We start from the raw sequence: 27,727 nt of genomic DNA, 5'->3' as shown, positions 1-27,727 counted from the left end.
AGGATGACAGCGCCACCTGCAGCTTGAAAGGAAACATTAGCTTGACTCAAGTGGAAGCATTGCGTGTTTGTATTTCCTGGATTTAGTCTCTCAGGCTTACTACCAGGCTTAGAAACCAACACTGTTAATCAAATTTCATCCAAAATAAATTCAAGTACGCTTTTATTGATATAGTTAAAAGAAAATGTACTATAGTTTGCGTTTGGATGTGGCAAAAGTACTAAAAGATGCGGGGCATACAAGCGGCCGGTGAGGAAGTGGTGCCTGAAAGATAAATCTAGGAGAATAAATACTCTATGAATCCCAGCTGTTACTAAGTTACCGGGCAACGCTAAAGGAGTGGGTGCAAGATGGCGAAAACACAACGGAAACATCAATAATACTGTTTTGATGCTTGAAACGTCAATGCAGACGGGTTAAACTGGCCGTTACTTCACGTCAGCTACTGTTAAAGCACTAAGCAGCCGAGATGGAGGATGAAGAGACAACGTTGGTAAGCGACATATTACAGAAACCCAAGGACAGAGAAAAAATGCTAACGCTAAATCAGTTCGGATTGCTGTAAATGTATACAGAAAGTAACCTTGTTAGACCTAAACGGTAGACGACTTATCGCCCGTGCTTTCAAAACGTTTAAAAGTAACTTATGTGACGAGATTGTGAAGCTAATAACGGCATACTGTTCAACTGTGTTCTGTTTTGAAAACAGCAGGGCTCGACAGTAACGGTGTTACCGTTTAACTGGTGACGTTCTATAACGGTAGGAATGAATGAAAACTTTATTAAAGACTCAGGGTCCAGATAAAAGACAAGACATTACATAGATCAAATACAAGGCATTACATATAATAAATTACATACACAGCATAACAGGAATGTGTCAGGGGCGTGTACTTTGAGGAGCCATTGTCGAATAGCCAGGAAATACACATTTCGATCGCTTCTTCTGTTGTTTACATTTATCTTTTTGTATATTTGGCTTCATAGGAACACTTTGATGCACATTCAGTACCAGTGTGTGTGAGGTTGTGGTTGCGATGCCGATATCCGGACGCGTACAGCGAGGACTACAACATGACAATGAGGTGACTGGGGATGTCTGCAAAAAATTGCAATCGTGAATAAATCATTTCAAATATATATTTGTCTCCGACTTTCATTTGTACATCGTTGTTAATGTGATGTTTAGTAGCTTTGATAGCTGTCCATACCTTCAGACAGCCTAAAAGTAAGACACAAGTTGCTTACTCACAGCCCGAATGCAGCATCGAGATCCGTGGCAAGCTGTGATCCTCTCCGATTAAGTTGTGACAGGACATAGCTATTCTCCAGCGAGCAAGTGGGGCACAAGTTGAATCCATATAATGAAATTGTTATTTTATATATAGGCTATAAATGCTATATATATTTATATTTATTTATATCCTAGATTTTCTAGGCTATATAAACCGGCCATGGAAGATAGTTTGTTTGTTTCACTCTAAGCTATCCAGCAAGGTTATTTTCATTTATGTTTTTTTTTTTCTGCACAGTGTAGAGTCTTGTTGTGATGAGAGGGATGGAGGTATTTAATAAAAACCTTGCTCGCAGGAGAATAGCTACAGAAGACCTGTCACAACTTAATCGGAGAGGATCACAGCTTGCCACGGATCTCGATGCTGCATTCGGGCTGTGAGTAAACGACTTGTGTCTTACTTTTAGGCTGTCTGAAGGTATGGACAGCTATCAAAGCTACTAAACATCACATTAAAAACGATGTACAAATGAAAGTCGGAGACAAATATTTGAAATTATTTATTCACGTTTGCAATGTTTTGAACAGACATCCCCAGTCACCTCATTGTCATGTTGTAGTCCTCGCTGTACGCCTCCGGATATCGGCAACGCAACCACAACCTCACACACACTGGTACTGAATGTGCATCAAAGTGTTCCTATGGAGCCAAATATACCAAAAGATAAATGTAAACAACAGAAGAAGCGATCGAAATGTGTATTTCCTGGCTATTCGACAATGGCTCCTCAAAGTACACGCCCCTGACACATTCCTGTTATGCTGTGTATGTAATTTATTATATGTAATTCCTTGTATTTTATCTATGTAATGTCTTGTCTTTTATCTGGAACCTGAGTCTGTAATAAAGTTCATTCATTCATTCCTACCGTTATAGAACGTCACGAGTTCCCCCGCGTCACCAGTTAAACGGTAACAACGGTTGCTAGGTTGCCATTGGCAACCATTCTGAATTCAGATAGCATTTTCTGACTCGTAAAATTATTGGATATGGTGTAATTTGGTAAATGATTCTGTGTAGAAAAATGTATATTGTAGTGCCGGTAAGAAGGAGTCGGAGGCGGAGTATTTAAGATGGATTTCCACTCTTTATTTTCCATCAAGCAATAGTGATATCAGACATGTACTCAGTGATGAGTCAAGTTAGAGTGCGTTGCTAGCTCTAGCTTGGCAACCTATATCTCCGGTGTTACACTAAACAAGGTCCGTGTAGGAACTGTGACCCAAAAGTGAATTATGGTTAACTAGAGTCACCACACAAGCCCCCCCAGAATTCACAGATAAACAAAGTCCGTGCGGCGGGGAGGAACAACACGCCGACCCCCTCTACTCCTGAGTATGGGGGCAGGCAAAACAACTCCTGAACGTGCGGTTCCCGGAAAAGTGGGAACCGGGACCACAGGACTCGAACCTGTAGCGGGAATCGAAGACGGGGGTCGACCCCGTTGTGGTGGATGTTCCAGCACTACCGGCTGCTCAAAGTCCAAATGAGCAGCCTTCACCCGGTCCACCGAGACGGTCTCCGCCTTGCCACCCATGTCGACCACCAGGTGCTTGTCCCCCTGCTCCAAAACCCGGAAAGGCCCATCGTAAGGGGGCTGTAGGGGGCCCCTGTGCGCGTCGTGGCAGATGAAAACGTGCCCAGCCGAGCGTAGCACCTGAGACCCCTGCGCGCAGTGCTGAGAAGTCGGAACCGGAACGAAAGCCTCCGCCACATCTTGCAGGAAAACCCGTTGAGCCGTAGGAGACGAAGGAACTGCTGCCTTGGGTAGGAATTCCCCTGGGACTCTCAGGGGTTGACCGTAAACCATCTCCGCCGTGGAGCACTGCAGATCCTCCTTAGGCACGGTCCTCAGGCCCAACATCACCCAGGGCAGCTTGTCGACCCAGTTACCGTCCGTAAGGCCGGCCTTGAGCGCCGCCTTCATAGAGCGATGGAAGCGCTCGCAGAGGCCGTTAGCCTGGGGGTGGTAAGCGGTAGTCCTGTGCAGTTTGACCCCCAAACTGTCTGCAACCGAGCCCCAGAGTCCTGAAGTGAACTGTGAGCCCCTTTCTGTGGAAATGTCTGACGGGGTGCCAAAACGACACATCCACGTCGCTATAAAAGCCCTAGCCACGTCAGCGGCTGAAGCCGACACAAGAGGAACCGCCTCCGGCCAACGGGTCGTCCTATCCACCATGGTGAGGAGGTAGGAAAAACCCTGAGAGGAGGGCAACGGACCTACCAAGTCGATGTTAACACGATCAAATCTCCTCTCTGGCACTAGGAACCGCTCCAAAGGGGCCTTCGTGTGGCGGTGCACCTTAGCGCGTTGGCAAGCCACGCACCCCCCGGCCCAAGCTCTTACATCCTTTTTCAGCCCACGTCAGACAAACTTCGCGGCCACCAAGCGCACCGAAGGTTTAACGCCAGGGTGAGACAAGCCGTGCACCGCCTCGAAAACAGGACGCCTCCAGTTGGCTGGGAAGACCGGTCGTGACAGGCCCGTAGAGACGTCGCACAGAAGGGTGATGCCCGGGTCGCCGAACACCACGTCCTCCAGGCGCAGCCCAGCGCTCTCCGTCTTCAGACTCTGGACGCCGGAGTCGGTGACCTGGTCCGCCGCCATACGAGCATAATCCAGGCCCAGCTGGAAGGCTCCGATGACGACCCTTGAGAGGCAATCGGAGCCAACCAAGTTCGACTTGCCAGCCACGTGTTCAATGTCTGTGGTAAACTCCGTAATGTAGGAGAGCTGCCGCAGCTGACGTGCCGACCAAGGCTCCGCCACCTTTGACATGTCAAAGGTGAGCGGTTTGTGGTCTACAAACGCAGTGAACTCACGGCCTTCCAACAGAAAACGGAAGTGCCGCACAGCCAAATAAAGACCCAGGAGCTCCCGGTCAAAAGCGCTGTAGTTGCGTTCCCTCGGCGTCAGCTGCCTGCTGAAAAAGGCGAGCGATTGCCAAGCTCCGTCCAGCCACTGTTCGTGCACCGCGCCGGCTGAGTAGTCCGAAGTATCCGTAGTGATGGAGATGGGAGCCGTGGATGAAGGGTGTGCCAGCAAAGCCGCTTGAGCCAGCATGGTTTTAACTTCAGTGAAAGCGACTTCCGCCTCTGCTGTCCAGTCGATCGCCTGAACGGGGGTCTTGCCTTTCAGAGCCTCATACAATGGCCGCATGATGTGGGCGGCCCGGGGGATGAAACGGTGGTAGAAAGTCACCATCCCCAGGAACTCACGCAGCGACCGGGCTGTAAGCGGGCGAGGAAAAGCCGCAACAGCCGCCACCTTCGCCGGCAGGTTAATGTCAGACACCCCGAACTGGCACTTTGCAGGATTGATGATCAATCCATGTTCGCTGAGCCGCGTGAACAGGGCCCGGAGGTGAGACAAGTGCTCCTCCACTGAAACGCTGGCGACGAGGATGTCGTCCAGGTACACGAACACGAACGGCAGGTCCCGCAGCACCGAATCCATCAGGCGCTGGAACGTCTGGGCGGCATTCTTGAGCCCAAAAGGCATCCGCAGGAACTCAAAGAGTCCAAAAGGCTTTAATACTGCCGTTTTGGAAATGTCCAGGGGGTGCATGGGCACCTGGTGGTATCCACGCACCAGGTCCACCTTGGAGAAAACCTTCGTGCCGGCCAGATGCGCTGAAAAGTCCTGTATGTGCGGCACCGGGTAGCGGTCAGGTGTAGTGGCATCGTTGAGTCGGCGGTAATCCCCGCACGGGCGGAAACCGCAGTTCGGCTTGGGCACGACATGCAGAGGAGAGGCCCAAGGGCTGTTGGAGCGGCGGACGATGCCCAGGCGTTCCATGGTTGCGAATTCCGCCCTCGCTACGGCTAGCTTAGAAGGGTTCAACCGTCGGGCCCTGGTGTAGACTGGAGACTCCACGCCATGTTTGGTGGTGAGCGTGGAGAAAGTGGGCTGCGAAAGATCAGGAAACTCGGCCAAAAGTCTGAGAAAAATTTCCTCCCCCGACAGCGAGCCCGACAGCCCGTCGTACGCTGCGCTGCCGAGTGTGCACACGAGAGAAGAAAACGTTAAGGCATCCACTAAACGTTTATTTTTAATGTCCACCAACAGCCCATGAGCACACAAAAAATCCGCCCAAAGAAGAGGAAAAGAAATGTCCGGTGTTACAACCTCCCAGCTGAAACGCTGTCCACAGATGCACAAACACATAAGCCGTAATCCGTACGTGCTAATGGGCCCGCCGATAGCCATTGTTAGCCGTGGGCCGTGCCTGCCTCGAGTGATGTCTTCTCTCGAAGCGGGAACCACACTCCGCTGCGCACCCGTGTCGCACAGAAACAGGTTCCCTGAAACACTGTCTTTGACGAAAAGGAGCCTGCCTGTGCCGCCGACACTCAGAGCCACTACTGACCGTCGGCACCCCCGTTTCCCGGAGGCTTGTAGCTGCATGGAGCGATGCACCTCTTTGCCATGGTCCCGAAACGTGCATGGTAGAAGCACTCACCGGTATCCCTTCGCCGACTCGGCGCCGCTGTGTCTGGCCTCCGCCATGCTTTCTTGCCCGCAGAAGGGCCGCTGTGCGCCACAGCCGACGCCTCCGCTCCAGACTGTCGTGTAGCCAGGAAGAAACGGTCCACTTCTCCGGCCAGCGCACGGGGCTCCGTGATGTTGGCCAACGCCGTCTGGACCCGGGGAGGTAAGTGTTGAAGAAACATCTCCATGAACAAAATCTGGGTATCTTCCCCTCCTAGCAGGCTTAGCATCTTCTCCATCAACTGAGATGGCTTGCCATCTCCGAGGCCCTGAATGGCCATAATTTGGCGGGCTCTTTCTCTCGTCAATAAACCAAATGTCTTCAGGAGAAGAGCCTTGATAGCCTCGTATTTGCCGAGGCGTGGGAGTGCTGCGATGAAACCCACTAAGCTGGCTGAAGTAGAAACCCCCAGCGAAGCCACCACGTGGTAATATCTCAGCTCTTCGTCGTGGAGATGCTTGCAAGCGAAGTGAGTCTCCACATGTGCAAACCATGCCTCCGCGGGATGCTCCCAAAACTCTGGCAGCTTAACGAAAACATCTCGTTCAGCCATGTTCACATTTTTTTTTCGGAAACTATCTCGAAAAATGCAGGGTCACCAGTGTAGTGCCGGTAAGAAGGAGTCGGAGGCGGAGTATTTAAGATGGATTTCCACTCTTTATTTTCCATCAAGCAATAGTGATATCAGACATGCACTCAGTAATGAGAGTCAAGTTAGAGTGCGTTTCTAGCTCTAGCTTGGCAACCTATCTCTCCGGTGTTACACTAAACAAGGTCCGTGTAGGAATTGTGACCCAAAAGTGAATTATGGTTAACTGGAGTCACCACAATATCTTTAAAAACTGCGTTGGTGTATAGGGCTGGCCATACTATTTTTGTTTTTGTAAATCGATCGAGAGGGGTGTTCAAATAACGTACTTTGGTGTGTAGAACACAAATCTATTTAGATGCTTTTATTTTGAAGTTGTTGAGAAAAAAGCAATATCTTCTACATATAATAACGGACAAAGTAAAGAATTAAGTGTATGTTTAAATGTTACCACCTCCCGAAGAGGCTCAAACTCTTACGTTGAGTCTGGAGTTTCTACTGAAATGATCAAATTAAGTCAACATTTCACAGTCTACTGAGCTGTGTGGGATTTGTTAAACTTTTAAAAGATGTTTGAATGGTGATATACAGTCTCTTCTCCTAAATCCTTTTGAATGTTCCTATCCACTATCGCTTAACCCCATGACGTTTCACTGAGAGGTCAAGGAATAGACGATAGGTTTAGACGTTAGGAGCTGATTTTTGGATTATCCGACCGCCTACACCGGAGAAAATCTGCCACTTCCTTATAGAGCCCCTCCTCCAACACACACGAACGCGCACATGACCAATAAGGGCACGAGATATGTTTGTGCACAGATGGAAGGCTGACAGGCAGGTAGGCCATCCAGTTATTTTAGCCGGGCCGGCTAAAATGATTGCTCGTGCTTTTTATAGTACGGCTTCCACAGATGACATTTTTTTATGGATTTTTTGTCAAAGCACTTAAGATATTCATTGCTATCGGGATGTTAAGAGCATTCAATGGAATATGACAAAAAGTGTATCTCGAGCCGGTTTCTCAAACTTACATACCCTACAGATGTAGCGATTCATTTCAGACAGTTTGAAACGCGAGGGCCGTGATCGGTACGTGATCGGTACGTGATCTGCCCTCGCTCAAGGGAAAACCTCCAGCTTGACTTGAGACCACCCACTTGATAGATAAATGTAATTATAATGAAGCCAGCTGCAATGGATCATTGATCCACCAGGGGGTGCAGTGGGGTTCCGCACTGGAGCTCATGTGAAATAAAGTCAGATACAGTACGCTGGATGTACAGCGGAACTTTGTTAAGATCCATATGTCACGGATATCTTACTCTGTGCTAAATAAGAGACATGTAATCATTTACAAAACATCACCATGTTGTTATTTTAAAAAATAATGTTGTTTAGTCGGAAAAAAACGAACGGGAGGAAATGCAGCCCGGCTCTCGATTTTTAATCCTAATTTAATCATCATCTTCACCACGATCATTTATGTTTATGTTCGCCGAATTGACATGAAATCACTGACACATATGAATATACTGTATTCAACTTCATTAAAACGTTATTAACGTGCCTAAACTCAGTAATTCACTAAAATTATTTATATTTTAATGGAGCCTCGTCGGCAGATCAGGATCCCAATGCGCAGCGGAGGGATCTTGGTCTGCATGACGGGTGTTTTTCCCCATAAGGAACAAGTCGCTTCAAATTATCCCGCTTATTACATGGCCACATTCTCAACAAAATAACGACATGACTCCCAATATTAATTTAAATGCTTTTATGGATTTAGAAAATGTTTTTATTGATTTAAAAAAATTGTTGTATTGATTTAAATTGACATGCATCCGCTAAGAAAAATAGTCCGTTGTTACCGTTTTTTAAACAGTGTGAATGAAACGGCAGCTCTCTCACCCCTCCCCTCCTGATCTTTCTTCTCCAACAGCTAAATTAACTGTAGGTTACTCTGAGTGACCATAGACTGTATGTGACAAGCTTACAGTTAGTGACGTAACAACACCATAAAAGCTGGTGGGTTGAAAGCAATACGGGAGGTAAAAATAACTACAATAATTGTGATTTATTTATTGTGGCTTTTATGTTTTTAGGTATAAAATGTTATGTAATTCAGGCTTATAGTTCATCCTTCTCTAAAAGCGTTCAACAATGACAATATTCATAGTAATTTAATAAATCCTTCCAACACACATTATAAAAAATAGCCTACTGTAAGTTAAGAAATCATTCCAATATGTACATCTTTTAATGTAACAACAGTAACATTATAAATAGTAACATAGCTGAACATGGTATTGCACATTTAGCTTTGAGTGTTACTGACCTGAGATGTTTTTATTACATGAATTAAGGTGACTGAGGCTTTGGGATGCAAACTCATCTGTATGAAAAAGGTGACAAGGATCCGAGCCCCCGGCTCCCCCACCCCACGGAATATCGGCTTTAAAATGAGGAATAACAGAGGATTTCAGCAGTCAGAACAACTAAAGCAGCAGTGTTAATAATAACAGAAACGCCAAAGAGTCACATCTAATAGAAATATATAAAAGCATTTATTTTAATTGTGTAGCAGTCAGTTTATCATTTTGGCAGCACTGTTGAGCATTTTGAAAATGTATTTTCATGCCTCTGTGCAAGGCTTAGTCTTTCTATCTTTATAGCCACATGGTGTAAAGTAACTAAGTTCATAAACTCAACAAGTACTATACTTGGGCACAATTTTGAGATACTTGTACTTTATTTAAGTATTTCAATGTTTTGCTACTTTGTTCTTCTACTCCACTACAGTTCAGAGGTACATGGTGTACTTCTACTCCCCTACATGTATTTCATACCTTTAGTTACTTTACAGATGTGGATGAATGATGTGAAATATAATCAAGTGTTAAATCAGACTTTAGTTCCACCTGGAGTAAATCCACAAGCTACCCTGCAGTATACAAAGTCATTCAAACTAGCTGCACCTTTACCAGCTTTGAGAACACTTTCATGATCAATCATTATAAAACATATCATATATATTATTCTGAAATGGACCAATCTGCACAATGACTACTTTTACTGTCGCTACTTTCACTATATTTTGATGAGAAAACTTTTCTACTTTCAATTGAGGAACATTTTGAATGCAGGACTTTTACTGTAACAGAGTATTCCTACACTCTGGGACTATTACTTTTACTCAAGTACAAGATCTGAATACTTCTACTTTTACTCAAGAACAAGATCTGAGTACTTCTACTTTTACTCTACAAGATCTGTGTGCTTCTACTTTTACTCAAGTACAAGACCTGAGTGCTTCTACTTTTACTCAAGTACAAGATCTGAGTACTTCTACTTTTATTCTAGTACAAGATCTGAGTGCTTCTACTTTTACTCAAGTACAATATATATATATATATATATATATATATATATATATATATATATATATATATATATATATATATATATATATATATATATATACTTATACCACCTCTGTTTATAGCCTATGAAAAAAACTATTCGAAATAGAAGGCTAAAGCTAACGTTAGCAGATAGTGACAATATATGCTAGCTAGCTACCTAGCTCAACGATTCCTTAAATAATATTGGAACAGAAAAACTTTTCAGTTCACATCACGCTCTGCCGCCCCGACAGGGAGCTCTGCTCTGAACACCTGAACGGCCCGTTCTAACAGCTGTTCACCAGCGGTCCAGTCTGTGCCACAGTGATTCCGGACGCGCAGTTAATATTAACGAACGCACTCGTAGGTAATGTAGCTGCTGAAGCTAGACCATCATCTCGGAGCAGCAGAGCCTTATTATACATCCATGAGCAGAGCCGTCAGGCAGGAGGACTCGAGCACACAGCTCGCACTTCATTATAATATATAAAAAAAGAACACCATGCGTGTCATGATGGCACAAAACAGCTCACGCCCGCAGATTACCCGGGGTCCCAGACCCCCCTATACCCCAAAAATATTTTTATTGCAGATCTACATGAAATGACATGAAATCACTGACAAATATGAATATACTGTATTCAACTTCCTTAAAACGTTATTAACGTGCCTAAATTCACTAAAAATATTTATATTTTAATGGAGCCTCGTCGGCAGATCAGGATCCCAAAGCATAGCGGAGGGATCTTGATCTTGAAAAATAGTCCGTTGTTACAGTTTTTTAAACAGTCTGAATGAGGCGGCAGCTCTCAGCTGTGTATTTACACAACTAATGGCCCATCAACCACAGCTCTCTCCCCCCCTCCCCCCTGATCTTTCTTCTCCAGCAGCTAAATTAACTGTAGGTTACTCTGAGTGACAAGCTTACAGTAGACACAACACTGTCATTGCAAGTGACCCTCAGTTAGTTGACTTTTATGTTCAACTGCTAAATTCGTTACTGATAAAAAAGGGCTTCTACTGTACCTAATTACCTTAACACTAGAACCGCCAGAGGTTTTTGTAAAGGCCTACCTAAAACCGTCAAATACCGATATTAGAATGCAATTTTTAACAACATAGGGTGCTACATAACACACTTTCGGGAAAAGTCACGGACTGGGAGACTTTAATATTTTATTGAAAAAAAGTTACATTGCACACACACAACACACATCACACAAATTGACCCGATTGGCAGTTCTAGTGTTAAATAAACTCACTAATTAATGCAACTAGTTCAATACGCATTATTCTTATTCGTATCATTCTTTATGAGCGCAGAAATAGTCTTAAAATCAGATCTGTTTTTTAAATGAAATCTGACGGCAGGCAGTTAGCTCTGATCACCTATGATAAATGCGCCACACCTAATCGCTGGCCATTCAGCCACAGAGCTCCCTCTATACAAATCAAACTGTAGACGGTGTGAAAGCACCTATTGTTTTAAATAATGGTCGGAATTTGACCTGTGAGCTTTCTGAATTACCGTGGGACAGCACATTCTAAACTAAAATGTTCAATCATTAAAGACATCTTATCTTATCTTAATAATATCTTCATATTAATAATAATAATAAATCATACAGTATGTGTCCGAAAGGGAGCAGGAGGAAGCAAACACAAAAATATAAAACAAATATACTGCATATTAAAACAAACGATTGTAAAGGTAAAAGTATGAGCATAACAAATAAAGAAGTGTAATGTAAACATTTACATTATTCTGATTATTTAATATATAAAGACTATATATTATTGAATTACAAGATTAGATCAACTTTAGTATAGTATCTAAAATATTGATGTGTTCAAATGCTCTTCAAAACACAACTGAAAGTCCATGAAACTTGTCTTTCTGTATTTGTGAATGAAGCGCCATCTCCTGGTTAAAACCTGAAATTGAAAATCTGGCAACGCCCTCTTGGAAAATAGTGGGAGGGCTTAACATTCCTCTATACTGGTATTAGGCAGGAAGCTGTAAGCTGGAGTCTGAAATGAAGTGCTACATCTGTACCTTTTAACTGTGAATGGTTTTCATTTATTTAACATTATAAATGTATTGGTCTGGCCAATGACAGAACCACAATCAAGACTTCAATGCTGAAGGGCCAATGGATCTATGGTGGGGATCAGCCCAAAGGTCAAGAAAACCCAAATTTGAAAGGGAGACAACGGATGACCAATAAACTAGTGACTTGCTCAATTCATTTGCGAGGGATCTGCTGCACTACTGGTCTTTTGTATACCAGCAATTGAGGGTGGACAATTTTACTACCAGTTAAGTTTCAAATAATTGTGTTAATTACTTATTGTTAAGCATTTGAACATTCTTTTGTGTCACATTTTCATTATTAAGTTGATGTATAACTGTATAGTATCTTAATTATTTAAAATATAAGGTGACTAAAAATGGCAACCGTATTTTCAGTTTTGGCAACCAAAAGCTGATGTTAGCGTTGAGCCCTGGCATTGGATGCATGCAGTAGGTTTGTTTTGCTTCAAGCTATCTCCACTTAAAAGTCCTATAACGCAGGGTCTTCTTTCTTTATTTCTGCAGGCTTTGATCAGATGCTATTGCTATGAAAAATATTTCAATCACGCTGTAAACGCTGCAGCAGCTGCGCAGAGGAAATTCAGCAATGATCCTATCTACATGTTCTTCCACGCTTATGGCAACCTCATGCAAGGTAAGCTTGTAAATGTTTAGTAAAAAAAAAAGCTTGGTCTTTTTCTGGCTGGACAAGTGTTTATTTTGCTATCTATCATTCTTTACTATGACATTTTATTTTAGATCAAATTCAAGAAGCCTCAATAGAGTTGGACACAATCAGAGACAGTCGAGATGTGTCTCTCTGCACATTAATGGCCCTTGTCTTTGCTGAGAAAAAAAAGACAAATCCAGGTAAGCCCAAATAGTCTTCTTTTATTATTGTCAGATGCTGGCTACACATGTTGCTATTATTCTAAAAATCTATCATGTGTTCACAGACAAAGAGGTTATTCAAGAACTTGATGCTAAGGTCAAAGATGATCGTAAAAGTGCATCTCCCAAAAGCTTGTACTATGCCGGGATGTTTCTCTGGCTATTAGGACGACATGATAAAGCAAGGGAGTACACAGAGAGAATGATCAAACTCTCCAGTGGCTCTAGAGAGGTGAGATGTTTGCATCATTATAACTCAAATGTTATGCAATGTGTTAGTGTTTTTACGACAAGTAGGGCATTTTGGCTTCTCCCCTAATACTCTTGTGAAATGTTTGTTTTTCAGGGGATAATCCTAAAAGCCTGGATAGATGTGACATCTGGTAAAGACGCCTACTCCCGAAAAGCTGGAAAGTACTTTGATGAGGGACTGAAAGAAAAAGCTGATGTTTTTGCCCTGATGGGAAAGGTGAGACGGGAACTACATATCCATATTGAAAAAGTCATCGTCATTCACAGCTGAATATGTGACAATGCTATCATATTTCCTGTCTATTTGTTTGTTTTTTAAATGTATTTATGATCGAATTGTTTATTATTATGTGTCCCTTGCCACTACTCTGATGATGTATACAGTTGAGTTCAGCTATCATACACCATAACTATATTTAGGTTCTTTTGGACAGTTTATTTTTTGAATTATTCTTCTGTAACTTTTTTAATATTTCTTCAATTAGGGCATACTAAAGTAAAAGTCCTACTCTCTACTAGCCTGAGTGAGTGGACAAAACATCCCTTTGTGAATTTGTTTTCTTTCCCAGGCACAGTACTATGAATATCGACAGAACTACTCCGGGGCTTTGGAGATGGTTAACCAGGTGATTGTTAGTTTCCCTGGGTTCTCGCCTGCCCTCATCAAGAAGATGAAGCTGTTGCTCTGCCTTCAAGACTGGGAGCAAACCATAGATGCAGCACACAGGTAAACGATGAGCATTTACAAGGTTTCTCCCAGATTAAACACAGGTCAGCTCTTTCTTAGAACAAGCCTATATCATGAAGTGCAAAAACGTCAAAAATCACTGCCAGGGACGAAGGAGAAAACACAGTCTGCCTTTACAAATGGCTCAGCATTCAAGTGCAAATGAAACACAAGCGTGATGCCTCAGACCAGTGCATGCTACTGATTAAGCTATTGTTTGTGCTCGCCCCTCTGGACCTTGGCCAATTGAGCCAAAGTGCAAAAGTACAACACAATTCCAAGCATTTGCTGCTGCAGGTTTGTTGAAAAGAAAGAAGAGTGATCACTTAAGTGTCACAAAGTGTTGCCCTCACTGGGATGTTGAGAGGATGCATGCATTAATGCTTTGCCGGCTTCACAGTTACTTTTAGTTTGAATTCTATTCATCTGGGAGCTCAACACACTACCGCAGCTGTATCATATATTCCATTACTTTTAATCAAATAAATCCAAACTTGAGAAGTGTAGGAACGGAAGTGTACTTCATTCACTATGTGTCATATTTCAGGCTTTTACAGAAGGATACAAATAACCTGGAGGCGCTGCGGATGCTAGCTCTACATTCTTTATGTAGAGATGGCGATATTTCTGAGGTAATGTTTCACACGGTCATACTTTGATCTGGTTGGGGTGCAAATCAGCAGGAAATATAAATAATATTTGAAATACTGGAATTAACAGTGGAGCTGTGGCACAGTTTTGATCAATGAACTGTTTTTGTATCCCCCTTGGCAGACGGTAAAGCAGCTTTCAAACCTCATCAGCAGCTTGGAGATTCTGGAACCACACAACCCAGAGCTTTTCTACAGGATGTCTCTTGCCTTCACCCGTGTTGTAAGACAATTTATATTATTATTTCCAATTGTCTTTATGCTACAGTCTGCACATTATTAATTATAAAGGGTTGTTCTATTTGTATTTAGCATTTACAGTTATCTTTCTTCTTTTTGTCACAGTGTGGACGAAATGAGAAAGTGATTGAGCAGACGTTCAGGATGGTGGAACGGGCCTTCTCTGTGGCATCAGGAGACTCAGATTTAGCCACAGAGCTGGGCTACCAGATGGTGCTTCAGGGCAAAATCAAGGAGGCTATGAAGTGGTACAAGACTGCCATGACTTTGGATGAGACGAGTGTTTCTGCTTTGACTGGTAACTTGTTACAGTGTTTAACCTGTTGTCTGCTCAACACTCATGCTGTTATGTCTGGATATTTAACATTATTTTTGCTACGCAGGTATAATCCGCTGCCAGCTGATAGAAGGCCACATTGACGACGCAGAACAACAGTTGGAATTTCTAACAGAGATTCAACAATCAATTGGAAAATCAGGGGTGACGTGTTTTTATGAATGCTGACTACACAAAATGTCTTTAATTTAAGTAACAGTATCTTGAAAGACAGTGGCTTATCATGTTTTTATATAATTGATAGGGCTTTAAACCTGTTTCTTCCTGTTAGTTATTCTACCTGGGAGAGTTTTACTTATCTATTTGATCCATCTTGTACATAATGCCTTGTTAAGTTTGCCTCTCTGCTACTTTTCTTTTTCTTGTATCTAACAATTGAATTGTATGTTTTGTTTTCCCCCTCAGGAGCTACTTTACCTACGGGCTGTTCTCGCAGTGAAAAAACGCCGGCCCCAGGAGGAGGTTACCAATCTGTTGAATGATGCCGTGGACACACACTTCTCCACCCTACAGGGTCTCCCTCTGGGAGTGGAGTACTTTGAGAAGCTGAATCCTGACTTCCTGTTAGAGATTGTTAAAGAGTATCTTGCACTGTGTCCTCCCAAGGTAGGACTGTGACACTCATCAATGACAAGATTTGTCATTAAAATGTCATATACATTCTGGTTTCGACATTTGGGCACTGCAATAAGATTAACTAACTAACTAACTAATTAACTAAGATTCATTTCTACGATTACAAGGCTAGATTTGTGTTCTAAAAAAATCCTCCCTGAGATAATATTATCATACTTTTCTGAGAGGTCTGTGATGTGATGAGGTTGGTCCAATTTTGCAAGTGTTGTGGTTGCTTGTCAAGTTTTTTGTACATTCTCCCCCCAAAGATTTTTCTTAAACTTACAATGGCCCTATTTAGCTCTTGTCATAGAATGATGAAGTGATGCATCCTGTTCTAGTGTGAATCTCTGCATTAAATACATCTTTTACTGCCTTGCTTCAGCCTCCAGCCCAGGGCCAGCCTCCTGCTCCTCAGCTCCAGCACTGCGCCACATTATTGGATACTGTGGTCAAGATTGTGCCAGGGCTCCCTCAAGGGGTCTTCCTGCTTGCCAAAGTCAGATATCAGTCTGGTAAGCACAGCATTTTGAATATATTTTTGATTTATTTTCTGCATATGGTATTCTAACCTCCATTGTGTGATTGATGACATGTCCTTGTGACATATGTGGATTTACTGCTCGATTTTAATGAGACTTTTTATCTTATCTTATTTTTTCTTACCTCTGTAAAGCAGCTTGATAAACCGCTTGATAAATAAAATGTATTAATATCATTATCAATAATAAAATGTATTGCTTTTGTGGTTATTCAGGTGACATTGGCGCTGCTCAGAGCAGTCTGGAACATTGTCTGGAGCAGTGTCCTTCTCATGCAGATGCTCATCTGCTAATGGCACAGATTCATCTACTGCAGGGCAACTTCTCTCTGTGTTCCCAGTCTCTTGAGCTCTGCCTCAGCCATAACTTTGAGGTAAGATCCCCATAAACATGAATATCACAGCTCACTTAAAAACATGGTTCACTGAGAACTACACCTCCACACACTAGTCTGTGTTGAGTATGGCGTGAGAGTTACATGTTGTGTTACATGTTGTGATCATGGATGTTGCCCCTCGTTTCTGTTATGTGATTGTGATGTGCTATATGTGACATGTACTGTATGTAGTAACGTGTGTCGTTTATTGTTCTCTTTTATCCTCACATCGGTATCTACTTGTCTTCCTCCTTTTTATTTTATATATTTTTTTTAAACTAATGCTGTTGATATATTGTAATTTTTAGGGTGTCTATTACCATCTGGCCGGGGAAAACAGCTGGAAATTAGCCATGTCAGCTAAAGCTGCTCCATTTACTGTTTTTGTGACAGTTCATCAATGGGGACTGTCCACGACACTATAAATAAACTAAACTAAACTAAATACTATGATTGACTGCAGTGTGCGTTCAGGCCTATTTAACGATTGGGGAAGGTGCAAATATAATGAAGTTATGTGCCTTTGTTTGTAACATTTAGAAACATGTCAGCTTATCCTCAGTTAGGCATGAATACAATGATGTATGTGAAATGAAGAAGACTTCCATCAATTTAGTGTGTATTGTTAAATTCCAACAGTTTAGCGACACACATGTTAATACAGAAGCAATGTTAATCATCTCTGTGGCAGTTAAGCTGGCTTTGGATGAACAAAATGTCTTCTGTGGTGAATTTTATTTCCTGCTACAATCAGGATCTCAACCACAGATGTATTACACAATCTGATATTGATTAACTGAGAAGATTGCATTTCCGAATGTGTTGTGACTTCTTGTCCATTTCAGATTCGCGAACATCCGTTGTACCATCTGATCAGGGCTCAGGCTAAGAAGAAAATGGGCGAGCTGACAGAAGCTATTCAGACGCTGCAGATGGCCATGTTACTTCCAGGTGTCCGCAGAACAGGATCCTCGTCCAAGTCCAAGAACAAGAAGATTGAGCTCAGTCCTGCTGACTGTCTCTCTGTCTTCTTGGAGTTAGCAGAGGCCCTGTGGCTCAACGGAGAACAGGTAACATTTTTGATGTATTCTTTAAGGTTGTTGTGACGCTACTGAGTCCCTCTGGGGATACATGGTGGAGCAAATAAAACGCGTGAATCTGTGCATACAAATGTTTGCAAACTGGGCCGTCCGATAACTAATCTGATGTTAATCCAAGAGCAAAGATTAGAAAAGGTTGTAACAAATTCTGACCCTTTTTTTCAACATTAGACCCTAGAGGGCCCCTTACTACGCAGCATACTCTGTTGTAAGCATTCTTAAAGATTTCTTACAGTGGGGCAAAAAAAGTATTTAGTCAGCCACCAATTGTGCAAGTTCTCCCACTTAAAAAGATGAGAGAGGCCTGTAATTTTCATCCTAGGTATACCTCAACTATGAGAGACAAAATGAGAAGAAAAAAAATCCTGAAAATCACATTGTCTGATTTTTAAAGAATTTATTTGCAAATGATGGTGGAAAATAAGTATTTGGTCACCTACAAACAAACAAGATTTCTGGCTCTCACAGACCTGTAACTTCTTCTTTAAGAACCTCCTCTGTCCTCCACTTGTTAACTGTATTAATGGCACCTGTTTGAACTCGTTATCAGTATAAAAGACACCTGTCTACAACCTCAAACAGTCACACTCCAAACTCCACTATGGCCAAGACCAAAGAGCTGTCAAAGGACACCAGAAACAAAATTGTAGACCTGCACCAGGCTGGGAAGACTGCATCTGCAATAGGTAAGCAGCTTGGTGTGAAGAAATCAACTGTGGGAGCAATTATTAGAAAATGGAAGACATACAAGACCACTGATAATCTCCCTCGATCTGGGGATCCACGCAAGATCTCACCCCGTGGGGTCAAAATGATCACAAGAACGGTGAGCGAAAATCCCAGAACCACACGGGGGGACCTAGTCATTGACCTGCAGAGAGCTGGGACCAAAGTAACAAAGGCTACCATCAGTAACACACTACGCCGCCAGGGACTCAAATCCTGCAGTGCCAGACGTGTCCCCCTGCTTAAGCCAGTACATGTCCAGGCCCGTCTGAAGTTTGCTAGAGAGCATTTAGATGATCCAGAAGAGGATTGGGAGAATGTCATATGGTCAGATGAAACCAAAATAGAACTTTTTGGTAAAAACTCAACTAGACGTGTTTGGAGGAGAAAGAATGCTGAGTTGTATCCAAAGAACACCATACCTACTGTGAAACATGGGGGTGGAAACATCATGCTTTGGGGCTGCTTTTCTGCAAAGGGACTAGGACGACTGATCCGTGTAAAGGAAAGAATGAATGGGGCCATGTATCGTGAGATTTTGAGTGACAACCTCCTTCCATCAGCAAGGGCATTGAAGATGAAACGTGGCTGGGTCTTTCAGCATGACGATGATCCCAAACACACCGCCCAGGCAACGAAGGAGTGCCTTCGTAAGAAGCATTTCAAGGTCCTGGAGTAGCCTAGCCAGTCTCCAGATCTCAACCCCATAGAAAATATTTGGAAGGAGTTGAAAGTCCATGTTGCCCAGCGACAGCCCCAAAACATCACTGCTCTAGAGGAGATCTGCATGGAGGAATGGACCAAAATACCAGCAACAGTGTGTAAAAACCTTGTGAAGACTTACAGAAAACGTTTGACCTCTGTCATTGCCAACAAAGGGTATATAACAAAGTATTGAGATAAACTTTTGTTATTGGCCAAATACTAATTTTCCACCATAATTTACAAATAAATTCTTTAAAAATCAGACAATGTGATTTTCTGGATTTTTTTTTTCTCATTTTGTCTCTCATAGTTGAGGTATACCTAGGATGAAAATTACAGACCTCTCTCATCTTTTTAAGTGGGAGAACTTGCACAATTGGTAGCTGACTAAATACTTTTTGCCCCACTGTAAATGTCACCTATTGTGCTAAATCCACTTTTTCATGTCTTTTATACATAAACATGTGTCCCCTCTGTGTAAAGAGATTCTGAAAGTTTCAGGAAAAAAGATTCTCTCTCTTTTTGTCCTGATCCATTTATATAAAAACCTGTCTGAAAATGAGCTGATCAGATTTTGGCCACTTTGTGATGTCATAACAATGTTTTGGCTTGTGTAACCATCAGCCAATCACCAACCAAGGTAACCCCCGCCCACCTTATCACCTGAATCTTCTCCTAGAGCACCTTTGAGTGGCACCTTATTTTCATCTAAAGTAACAGACACAGAATCAGCACTTTTGAAACAGGGCTGAAACAGAGGGGATTATGGGATGCTACAATGATCTGTTTGGTATTTCGAGCCAAACACTTCAGAGAAATGTATTGTATATATCTGAGACCTATAATATATGGATGAAAAACAGTATAATAGGAGACCTTTAAGAAAAAAATACTGTCCACACCTTTTGATTTTACAGCATGAAGCAGCTAAGGTGATGCAGGATGCCATCAACGATTTCTCTGGAACCCCGGAGGAGCTACGTGTGACGATTGCCAATGCGGACCTGGCCCTGCTGCGAGGGGACACTGAGCTGGCACTGAGTATGCTCAGAAACATCACCCCCGAGCAGCCCTACTACATCCAAGCCAAGGAGAAAATGGCAGACATATATCTGAACCACAGAAAGGAGAAACGTCTGTATGCAAGCTGTTACAGGTGAGCCTCTTGATGTCAGATAGTGGCTGAACATATGAGACTGTACTCCATCTGAAACTTAATGCATTGGAAACGTTTTTCTGAGCCGTAGTGGCTGAAACTTGATTGAATACACGACACTAAGAAATTCAGCCATAGTTTCTTCATCTAGCTCTGTATACTGTATAGTCTAGGGCAGGGGTGTCCAAACTGTTTTCACTGAGGGCCACATAGAGAAAAACTGAGGTATATCTCCTTTTAAGTTAGCAATATCAATCAAATGTTGGTCAATTATTCTTGATACTTGAATATGCTTTAAGAAAAAAACCAAAGCCTTTTCCATAGAGTTTTATTAATTTATTTTGCAGCTCCTTCCTCCTAAAATAGAAGCATCAGATTGCTTATGATAAGGGGGAATATGAAGGGTGTATTTCAAGCTATTTATGCAAATACAGATTTGTTAGACAAAGTTCTCAACTTTAATTGACTGAATTTATCTGAAAAGTGGGCTTATTAACACATGAATACTGTGTAATATATGTTTACATACTGTATATATTTCAGAAGTACAATATAAGACAAGCACAAGTTTCTTTTGTGGGCCATATTCCATTATACTTTTAGAATTAGCTGAGGGCCAGTTCAAAATGGACCACGGGCCGCATTTGGCCCCCGGGCAAGAGTATTCGACACCCCTGGTCTAGGCTTTGAGAAGACCACAAACATAAATCAATTAAAAATGTAACTGAAGCCATTCATCCAGTAAAGATAACATGTATAAAGTTGCCTCCAGTCTGCTGCTGTTCTCTGATGCTTCATGAATCAACAGCTGAGATGTAGTAAAGCGAGACTGAACCTAAGCAGCAGATACATACTGTTTACTAGATAATGACGTACACCATATGTGATGTGATATCTCTGTCTTTCCTCCAGAGAAATAGCGGAGAAGCTGCCCAGCCCTCACACGTACCTTTTGCTAGGTGATGCCTACATGAACATTCAAGAAGTAAGTGGGAGATGTGATTCCTCTGTGTCCTATGAGATATTTGTATTCTTTAAAAACGTATTTGTGTGGATATTGGCAAACTTCAAAGGGCTTTGACGTTGCTTCAAGTAATCATATTCCTGCGGTGTGTTCTCTAATCCCAATTTCATTTTGGTCAAGCATTTCATACATCTTCCCAAAAGTCGAAGGTGTAATGAAAAGCTGTCCTTCATTGAGAGATAATTTATTAATAGAAGTATTTTAGAAATGTGTAGCCTCTTTGCAATGTAATCACAACTGTTTTGATTTCCATTATACTTCTACATTCCTGTTAGGAAATTGAAATGTTTTGATATTTTCCCCTCTGCTGTGATTTGTTGGAGCTGTATTGAGGTTTTTAGAAGATTACTTTTTTGAAGCAACACCAGCTATTCCTTTTTCAAACCATGTCCTGTAGCCGAAAGCGGCATGATGAAACGGAATAATTATGAGGATGCTTTCCAATCAAAGTGTATTCATATAGCCCAAAATCACAAGTTTTACATTTGTCTCAGGGTGCTTTACAGTTTATACAGAATATGAAACCCTCTGTGCTTGGACCCTCACATCGGAAAAGTAAAAACTTGCAAAGAAACCCAACAGTTAATTGGGAGGAAAGGCAGAAAAGCTCGGGTAGAGCAACAGAGGAGCAGAGATGGCAAAAAATACACACATCCTTTACTCAAGTAGAAGTACAGATACTCGTGTTTAAAAATACTCTGGTAGAAGTATTTGTACTCCACTACTTCCCACCTCTGTAGAGGACTGATCCCTCTCCACTGACGTGTGTGTGTGTGTGTGTGTGTGTGTGTGTGTGTGTGTGTGTGTGTGTGTGTGTGTGTGTGTGTGTGTGTGTGTGTGTGTGTGTGTGTGTGTGTGTGTGTGTGTGTGTGTGTGTGTGTGTGTGTGTGTGTGTGTGTGTGTGTGTGTGTGTGTGTGTGTGTGTGTGTGTGTGTGTGTGTGTGTGTGTGTGTGTGTAAATACAAATATATTACATGTATAACAGCAAATTATATGTTAATTTTGAAAACATACAGATAATGCTCAACAATGTGAGTGAGCTATCAAACTAAGAGTTTAGGTCATGAAGCTTTTTTTAATCGCTAAATGTTGTTCTTTGAAAATCAGTGTAAGCATTTATGAAAAGGAGTGCAATGTAAGCCGTTGTCATCCTCACAAGACATTACATAAACACATCTACTGTCTCTCTTGGCAGTGTTGAAGTACAGTTATCTTGATGAGTTGTTAGTGTAAACATAGAAAATCATGCATTAGTTTTGATGTTGATTTCTCGAACATGAGAGAAGAAGTAATGACCGTGAAGAGGGGGTCAATTGTTCAAACTGACTTGATGAGAGTCAAGTATGACTCACTGCATGGCATTTCACAAGGGATCATTAGCAGTAAAACACCTATAAACAGAAGCTTAGCAGAAAAGCACTTAACTCAAAGGGAACTTCAGTAGATTGTTCGGCAGTATTTGATTTACTATAAGCTTTATAAATGAAGAAATAGAATTAATTGTTATTTGGCAATACTTGAGAAATATTTAAACAAAGCCATTGTCTCATTCCTACACCGTTTGAATGAGACAAGGCAGTAGTTTACCGTTTAGTTGATATAGGAATTCTTATTTAGTTTTCACATCCCTTTACAAAAGCACTGTTACATCGTTGCTCAATGATGGTTTACAATGGAAAGGGACACATTGTGCCTGCATTCTAGTGAATCGAAGAGTTTTAAGTCACCTGCCTGAGTTTTATGGCAGGCCAGACAACCTTCTTAGGTCTGTTGACACATACTCTGGTTGTGATGACAGACACAATGACGTCATTCAAGACTGAAATAGATCTCCCCAACCCAAACATCCGAAATCTTTATCCAATGTTACCATCAGCTCTTATTCCTAGCCTTAAGGTGTTTACTCCATGTTCACAACAATTTTGTAAATACTGAAATATATTAACCAAAAACTGCGATTGTGACTCCTCTCACCGTGGGATTTGTTTGTCCTCAGCCCGAGAAAGCCATCGAGGTTTATGAGCAAGCTCTGAAGAAAAACCCAAAAGACGGTGCTCTAGCCAGCAAGATTGGAAAAGCCCTGGTCAAGACTCATAACTACGTCAAGGTATGTCTGATATACACATGTAAAAAATAAACACGATCCACTCACAGAGAGAAGTGTTAACACAAGGCTGCTGTTACACAGGCCATAAATTACTACGAAGCAGCCCTGAAGACGGAGCAGCAGAACTTCCTGCGCTACGACCTGGCCGAGCTGCTGATGAAGATGAAGCAGTATCAGCGCTGTGAGACCGTCCTGCTGGAAGCGCTGGTCCATGAGTCAGGTACTTCAGACGTCAGAGCATTTCACACACAGCAAACTCCTGACGTCAAACACAAACTGTTAGAAAACTCTCACTCGTCACCGGCTTGAGCTTCAACATCATGCATTTATTATCCTTGCAAGAATGAAATTAGTCATCACACACAGAGCATTTGGTACAACTAGTTCCCAGAATAGTGTCCTTCACATGCTTATATACAAGAGAGTGTTTCACAGTCACAAGATGCAGGAATACTGGTTCAAAGCAGTATACAATGTTTGCTTTAGATTAGCTAAGACCCACGTCAGAAATGTTCATGCTTGTCATATGTCTATCTCCATAGAGGCTGAATCATCACGTTAATCGTTGTCACATAGCTATCGTAGGCCTAAAACAGTGTGTCCTGACGTTCTCCTAGGTGATCATACAAATATGAACAACCTGATGCAACGATGAAAAGAAAATATAAGCAAATATGTCCAACAAAACCAATTTTACTGTTTTCAGTTGTTAAAATATCGTGTTGCCTTTTTACATTTCTTCCCCGTATCTACCCAGTGAATGAACTGCAGGCACTCTCAGATAATTGCCGTTATCTGGTCCTGTTGGCAAAGGTCCAAAACAAGGTGGACAAGACTGAGGAAGCTTTGCTCTCCCTGCAAAAAGTAAGTGGTTTCAGCTTTGTGGCTTTTTTTGAGATTTTGTCATCTTTTCACATTTTGAATGAACTATTTTCTAGAGTATTTCCAATCAAAACGTATTGGTACGGTAACATGATACGGTTGATGTTGTTATAGTTGTTTCGAGATAAACAAGGTTGTCTTTTTGCTGTGTAAAGGCCAGAGATGTGCAGGCCAAGGTGCTGAAGCGGGTGCAGTTGGAGCAACCTGACGCCGTCCCCATGCAGAAGCAGCTTGCCGCCGAGATCTGTGCTGAGATCGCTAAACACTACACAAGTCAGAGGGGCTATGAGAGAGCGGTCAAATTCTACAAAGAAGCTCTTGTGTATTGTGAGACTGATCACAAGGTCAGTGCAGCCGAATCAAAAACGTCCTGTGTACTCACTGCAGCTGCGGTTTACAAGCACTGGCGTCTTTTAGAATCTGGTGCTTGTGTTTGTGACATTTTCTGATCATGGTTGATAGCTTAATCTATGGGAAAGGTATCTAACCTACAGAGGATGTTGTCAGATGAATGCTCTCCCTGTTCCTAGTTGATGCTGGAGCTGGCACGGGTGTACCTTACTCTAGATGATGTTGACTCGTGCCACGATCAATGCAGCATCATTTTGAAGAATGACCAGTTGAATGAAGATGCAACTCTGGTTTGTTCTCTCTGTCTTTCGTCACAGTTTTGATCATCACCTTTTTTTCTGACAAATTCTTAGAACTTTTTTCTTACATGTTCTTTTCTTAGATGATGGCTGACATTATGTTTAGGAAGCAGGAATATGAACAGGCAGTTTTCCACTTTCAACAACTTCTGGAGCGAAAACCAGGTACATTAGAGACACATTTCCCAAAAACAAATGGTGGTGAATGGATGATTTGAGAGAAGAATAATAAGTCACACCTGTTTTCAGACAACTACCCAACACTGTCGCGTCTCATTGAATTGTTGAGGAGGGCCGGGAAGTTGGAAGAAGTTCCCAGATTTCTTGATATGGCAGAAAAACACTCTTCCAGAACTAAGTTTGACCCCGGGTTCAACTACTGCAAAGGACTCTGTCTTTGGTACGTTTTGGGGGAGCGTTTTCTTGACATATTTGACAAAATCAGTTTTAACATCACTGACTTAACTTGTGCTTGCTCCTCAGGTTTACAGGAGAACCTAATGAGGCCCTGTGGCACTTCAACAAAGCACGCAAAGACAACGATTGGGGTCAAAATGCTGTTTATAATATGATTGAAATCTACCTAAACCCTGACAATGACACCATGGGAGGAGAAGTATTTGAGAACTTAGATGGTGACATTGGGTAAGTGGCAGCAAGAGCATACTATATACCTAAATAAACAATCTCATCGAACATCTCGCTTTTGTCTCTTACCAGGAACTCCACAGAGAAGCAGGAGTCGGAGCAGCTTTCTGTGAGAACAGCCGAGAAGCTGCTGAAGGAGTTAAAGCCTCAGACTCCAGGAGGACAAACACAGCTCCACATCCTGGATAACTACTGCTTGTTGGCCACTAAACAGAAGGCCAATATAGAGAAAGCCCTCAATGTTTTCACAGAGATTGCAAACAATGAGGTAAGTAAACGCCAGACTGTGCACGAGTTCCATCACTCCCCTGTGTAAATATATGCACACTAGAAGTTGTGCATTAATTTAAATTCCCTCTCAATGTCAGTCAGAGGTTTGGTTGTTAACTGCACACGGATCAGGCTGAATTGTAATGTCATACATATGGTTTATGTTTTTATTTAAATGTTATAATAACATTTAACTGTACTCAAGCGGAGTCACTATGGTTTCAGTGTAAACGAATGGAAAGAAGGCAGTGTGGGGGGATTTGTTGTCCGGTTCATCCTGTCTCACCAGGATTCTCTGGTTCAATTCAGAAAGACCACGTGCCAGCACTGTTGGCCATGGCGACAGCTTATATGATGCTGAAGCAAACCCCAAGAGCCAGGAACCAGCTCAAACGCATAGCTAAGATGAACTGGAGCATTGTTGACGCCGATGAGTTTGAGAAGAGCTGGCTGCTCTTGGCAGACATCTACATCCATTCGTCAAAGTATGACATGGCCGGGGACCTTCTAAAGAGATGCCTTAACCATAACAAGGTCTGTTTGAAAGTCTTGTCACTGCCTGCTTATTATGTGGTTTAAAAATCTGTCCAATTCACACAGAACCTCTACCCCTTAGTTTGGAGAATTGCCGGACTTTGTAACGCAGAGGCTGTATTTTATGTTAATTTCTTTGTGATCACAATTTAAAGGTTTTTTTTCCACAGTCATGCTGTAAAGCCTATGAATATCTTGGCTACATCATGGAAAAAGAGCAGTCGTTCCGTGATGCAGCTCTCAACTATGAACTGGCTTGGAAATATGGAAATAGGACTAACCCAACTATTGGTTTGTGCACCAAAATCACAAATCCAGCTATATTTAAAAGGACCAAAGCAATTTCAGAACCTATATTTCTAAAATGTATGTCATGTCATTTTAATTTCAGGATACAAGCTTGCTTTCAACTACCTGAAGGCAAAGAGGAATGTTGATGCCATAGATGTGTGTCATAAGGTGAGACCAAGTAGGTGTTTACAGTTTGACAGATAAGATCTGTATTTACACCGCTAATGATCTTTGCTTCTGTCCACAGGTTCTGGCTGCTCATCCAAATTATCCGAGAATGAGAAAAGATATCTTGGACAAAGCTCGAATGGCCCTGAGACCTTAGTGTGTGTGTGTGTGTGTGTGTGTGTGTGTGTGTGTGTGTGTGTGTGTGTGTGTGTGTGTGTGTGTGTGTGTGTGTGTGTGTGTGTGTGTGTGTGTGTGTGTGTGTGTGTGTGTGTGTGTGTGTGTGTGTGTGTGTGTGTGTGTGTGTGTGTGTGTGTGTGTGTGTGTGTGTGTGTGTGTGTGTGTGTGTGTGTGTGTGTGTGTGTGTGTGTGTGTGTGTGTGTGTGTGTGTGTGTGTGTGTGTGTGTGTGTGTGTGTGTGTGTGTGTGTGTGTGTGTGTGTGTGTGTGTGAACCATGGAGCAAATGTTTCTGTAATAAAATGAGTTATTTTGATTTAATCCTTTTTATGGTTTGGCTTCAGCTGTCAAATTAGAAAATGTTGGTTGTCTGTATTTGTCTGAAAACTGGCTAAAGCCCATTGCAATGTAAATGTTATTTAATTAAAGCATTGTTCTTTCTTTCCTTACAATGCCTTCACCAAAAAGTTGACTAAAACCATTTAAGACTATTTATGAAAAATGTCTGTGTGCTCCCCATTATCGAGATTACCTATTTTCTCAATTTGATACATGACTTAATCATTTTATTTGTAACAGTTAGGCTACCCTGTAAATCTATATTTCAATGTTGTATCTTGTCATTTATATTATGAGTATGCAGATACGTTTGGATATTTATAAAATCTGCATTTATTTAAATAAAAAAATGATTTATATACCTGATGTTGGCTTTTTGTCTGTCTCTTTTCTACTAAAAATCTAACTGATGCATTAAGAAGGGCATGAACTGTTTAAGGCATATCCTGAATGGACAATTTACATCATCCA

General features: G+C 42.1%; 1 protein-coding gene across 2 annotated transcripts; it reads left to right on the top strand.

Moving 5' to 3' along the window:
- The first annotated feature begins 320 nt into the window (after window positions 1-320).
- ttc21b (tetratricopeptide repeat domain 21B) lies at window positions 321-27,021 on the top strand. Of its 2 annotated transcripts, XM_079665094.1 has the most exons (30): window positions 364-493; window positions 1,591-1,671; window positions 12,378-12,507; window positions 12,612-12,722; window positions 12,809-12,975; window positions 13,090-13,212; window positions 13,565-13,722; window positions 14,270-14,354; window positions 14,497-14,595; window positions 14,718-14,910; window positions 14,996-15,093; window positions 15,355-15,555; window positions 15,950-16,079; window positions 16,322-16,479; window positions 17,328-17,552; window positions 19,931-20,169; window positions 21,082-21,154; window positions 23,190-23,300; window positions 23,382-23,520; window positions 24,058-24,164; window positions 24,338-24,526; window positions 24,713-24,823; window positions 24,916-24,997; window positions 25,082-25,232; window positions 25,316-25,477; window positions 25,553-25,748; window positions 26,060-26,284; window positions 26,455-26,575; window positions 26,676-26,743; window positions 26,823-27,021. In XM_079665094.1, exons 3-30 carry the CDS (start codon window positions 12,474-12,476, stop codon window positions 26,898-26,900), a joined length of 3,834 nt encoding a protein of 1,277 aa, XP_079521220.1. In that variant the 5' UTR covers window positions 364-493; window positions 1,591-1,671; window positions 12,378-12,473; the 3' UTR covers window positions 26,901-27,021. The 2 variants fall into 2 exon arrangements, with proteins under 2 accessions (XP_079521219.1, XP_079521220.1); XM_079665093.1 differs by lacking the exon at window positions 1,591-1,671 and having other exon boundaries at window positions 321-493.
- Window positions 27,022-27,727: the final 706 nt, after the last annotated feature.

Source organism: Notothenia rossii (genome assembly GCF_949606895.1).
Source record: "Notothenia rossii genome assembly, chromosome: 2".
Classification (NCBI taxonomy): domain Eukaryota; kingdom Metazoa; phylum Chordata; class Actinopteri; order Perciformes; family Nototheniidae; genus Notothenia; species Notothenia rossii.
This window is presented reverse-complemented; position numbering and strand designations above follow the sequence as displayed.

Bases quoted from the DNA above. Each gene is read 5' to 3' on its own strand.
- ttc21b (XM_079665093.1), top strand. From the start codon at position 470: ATGGAGGATGAAGAGACAACGTTG. The intron at 14,596-14,717 runs GTAAGACAATTT...TTTTTGTCACAG, and splicing joins CTCTTGCCTTCACCCGTGTT to TGTGGACGAAATGAGAAAGT. The intron at 25,233-25,315 runs GTACGTTTTGGG...CTTGCTCCTCAG, and splicing joins TGCAAAGGACTCTGTCTTTG to GTTTACAGGAGAACCTAATG.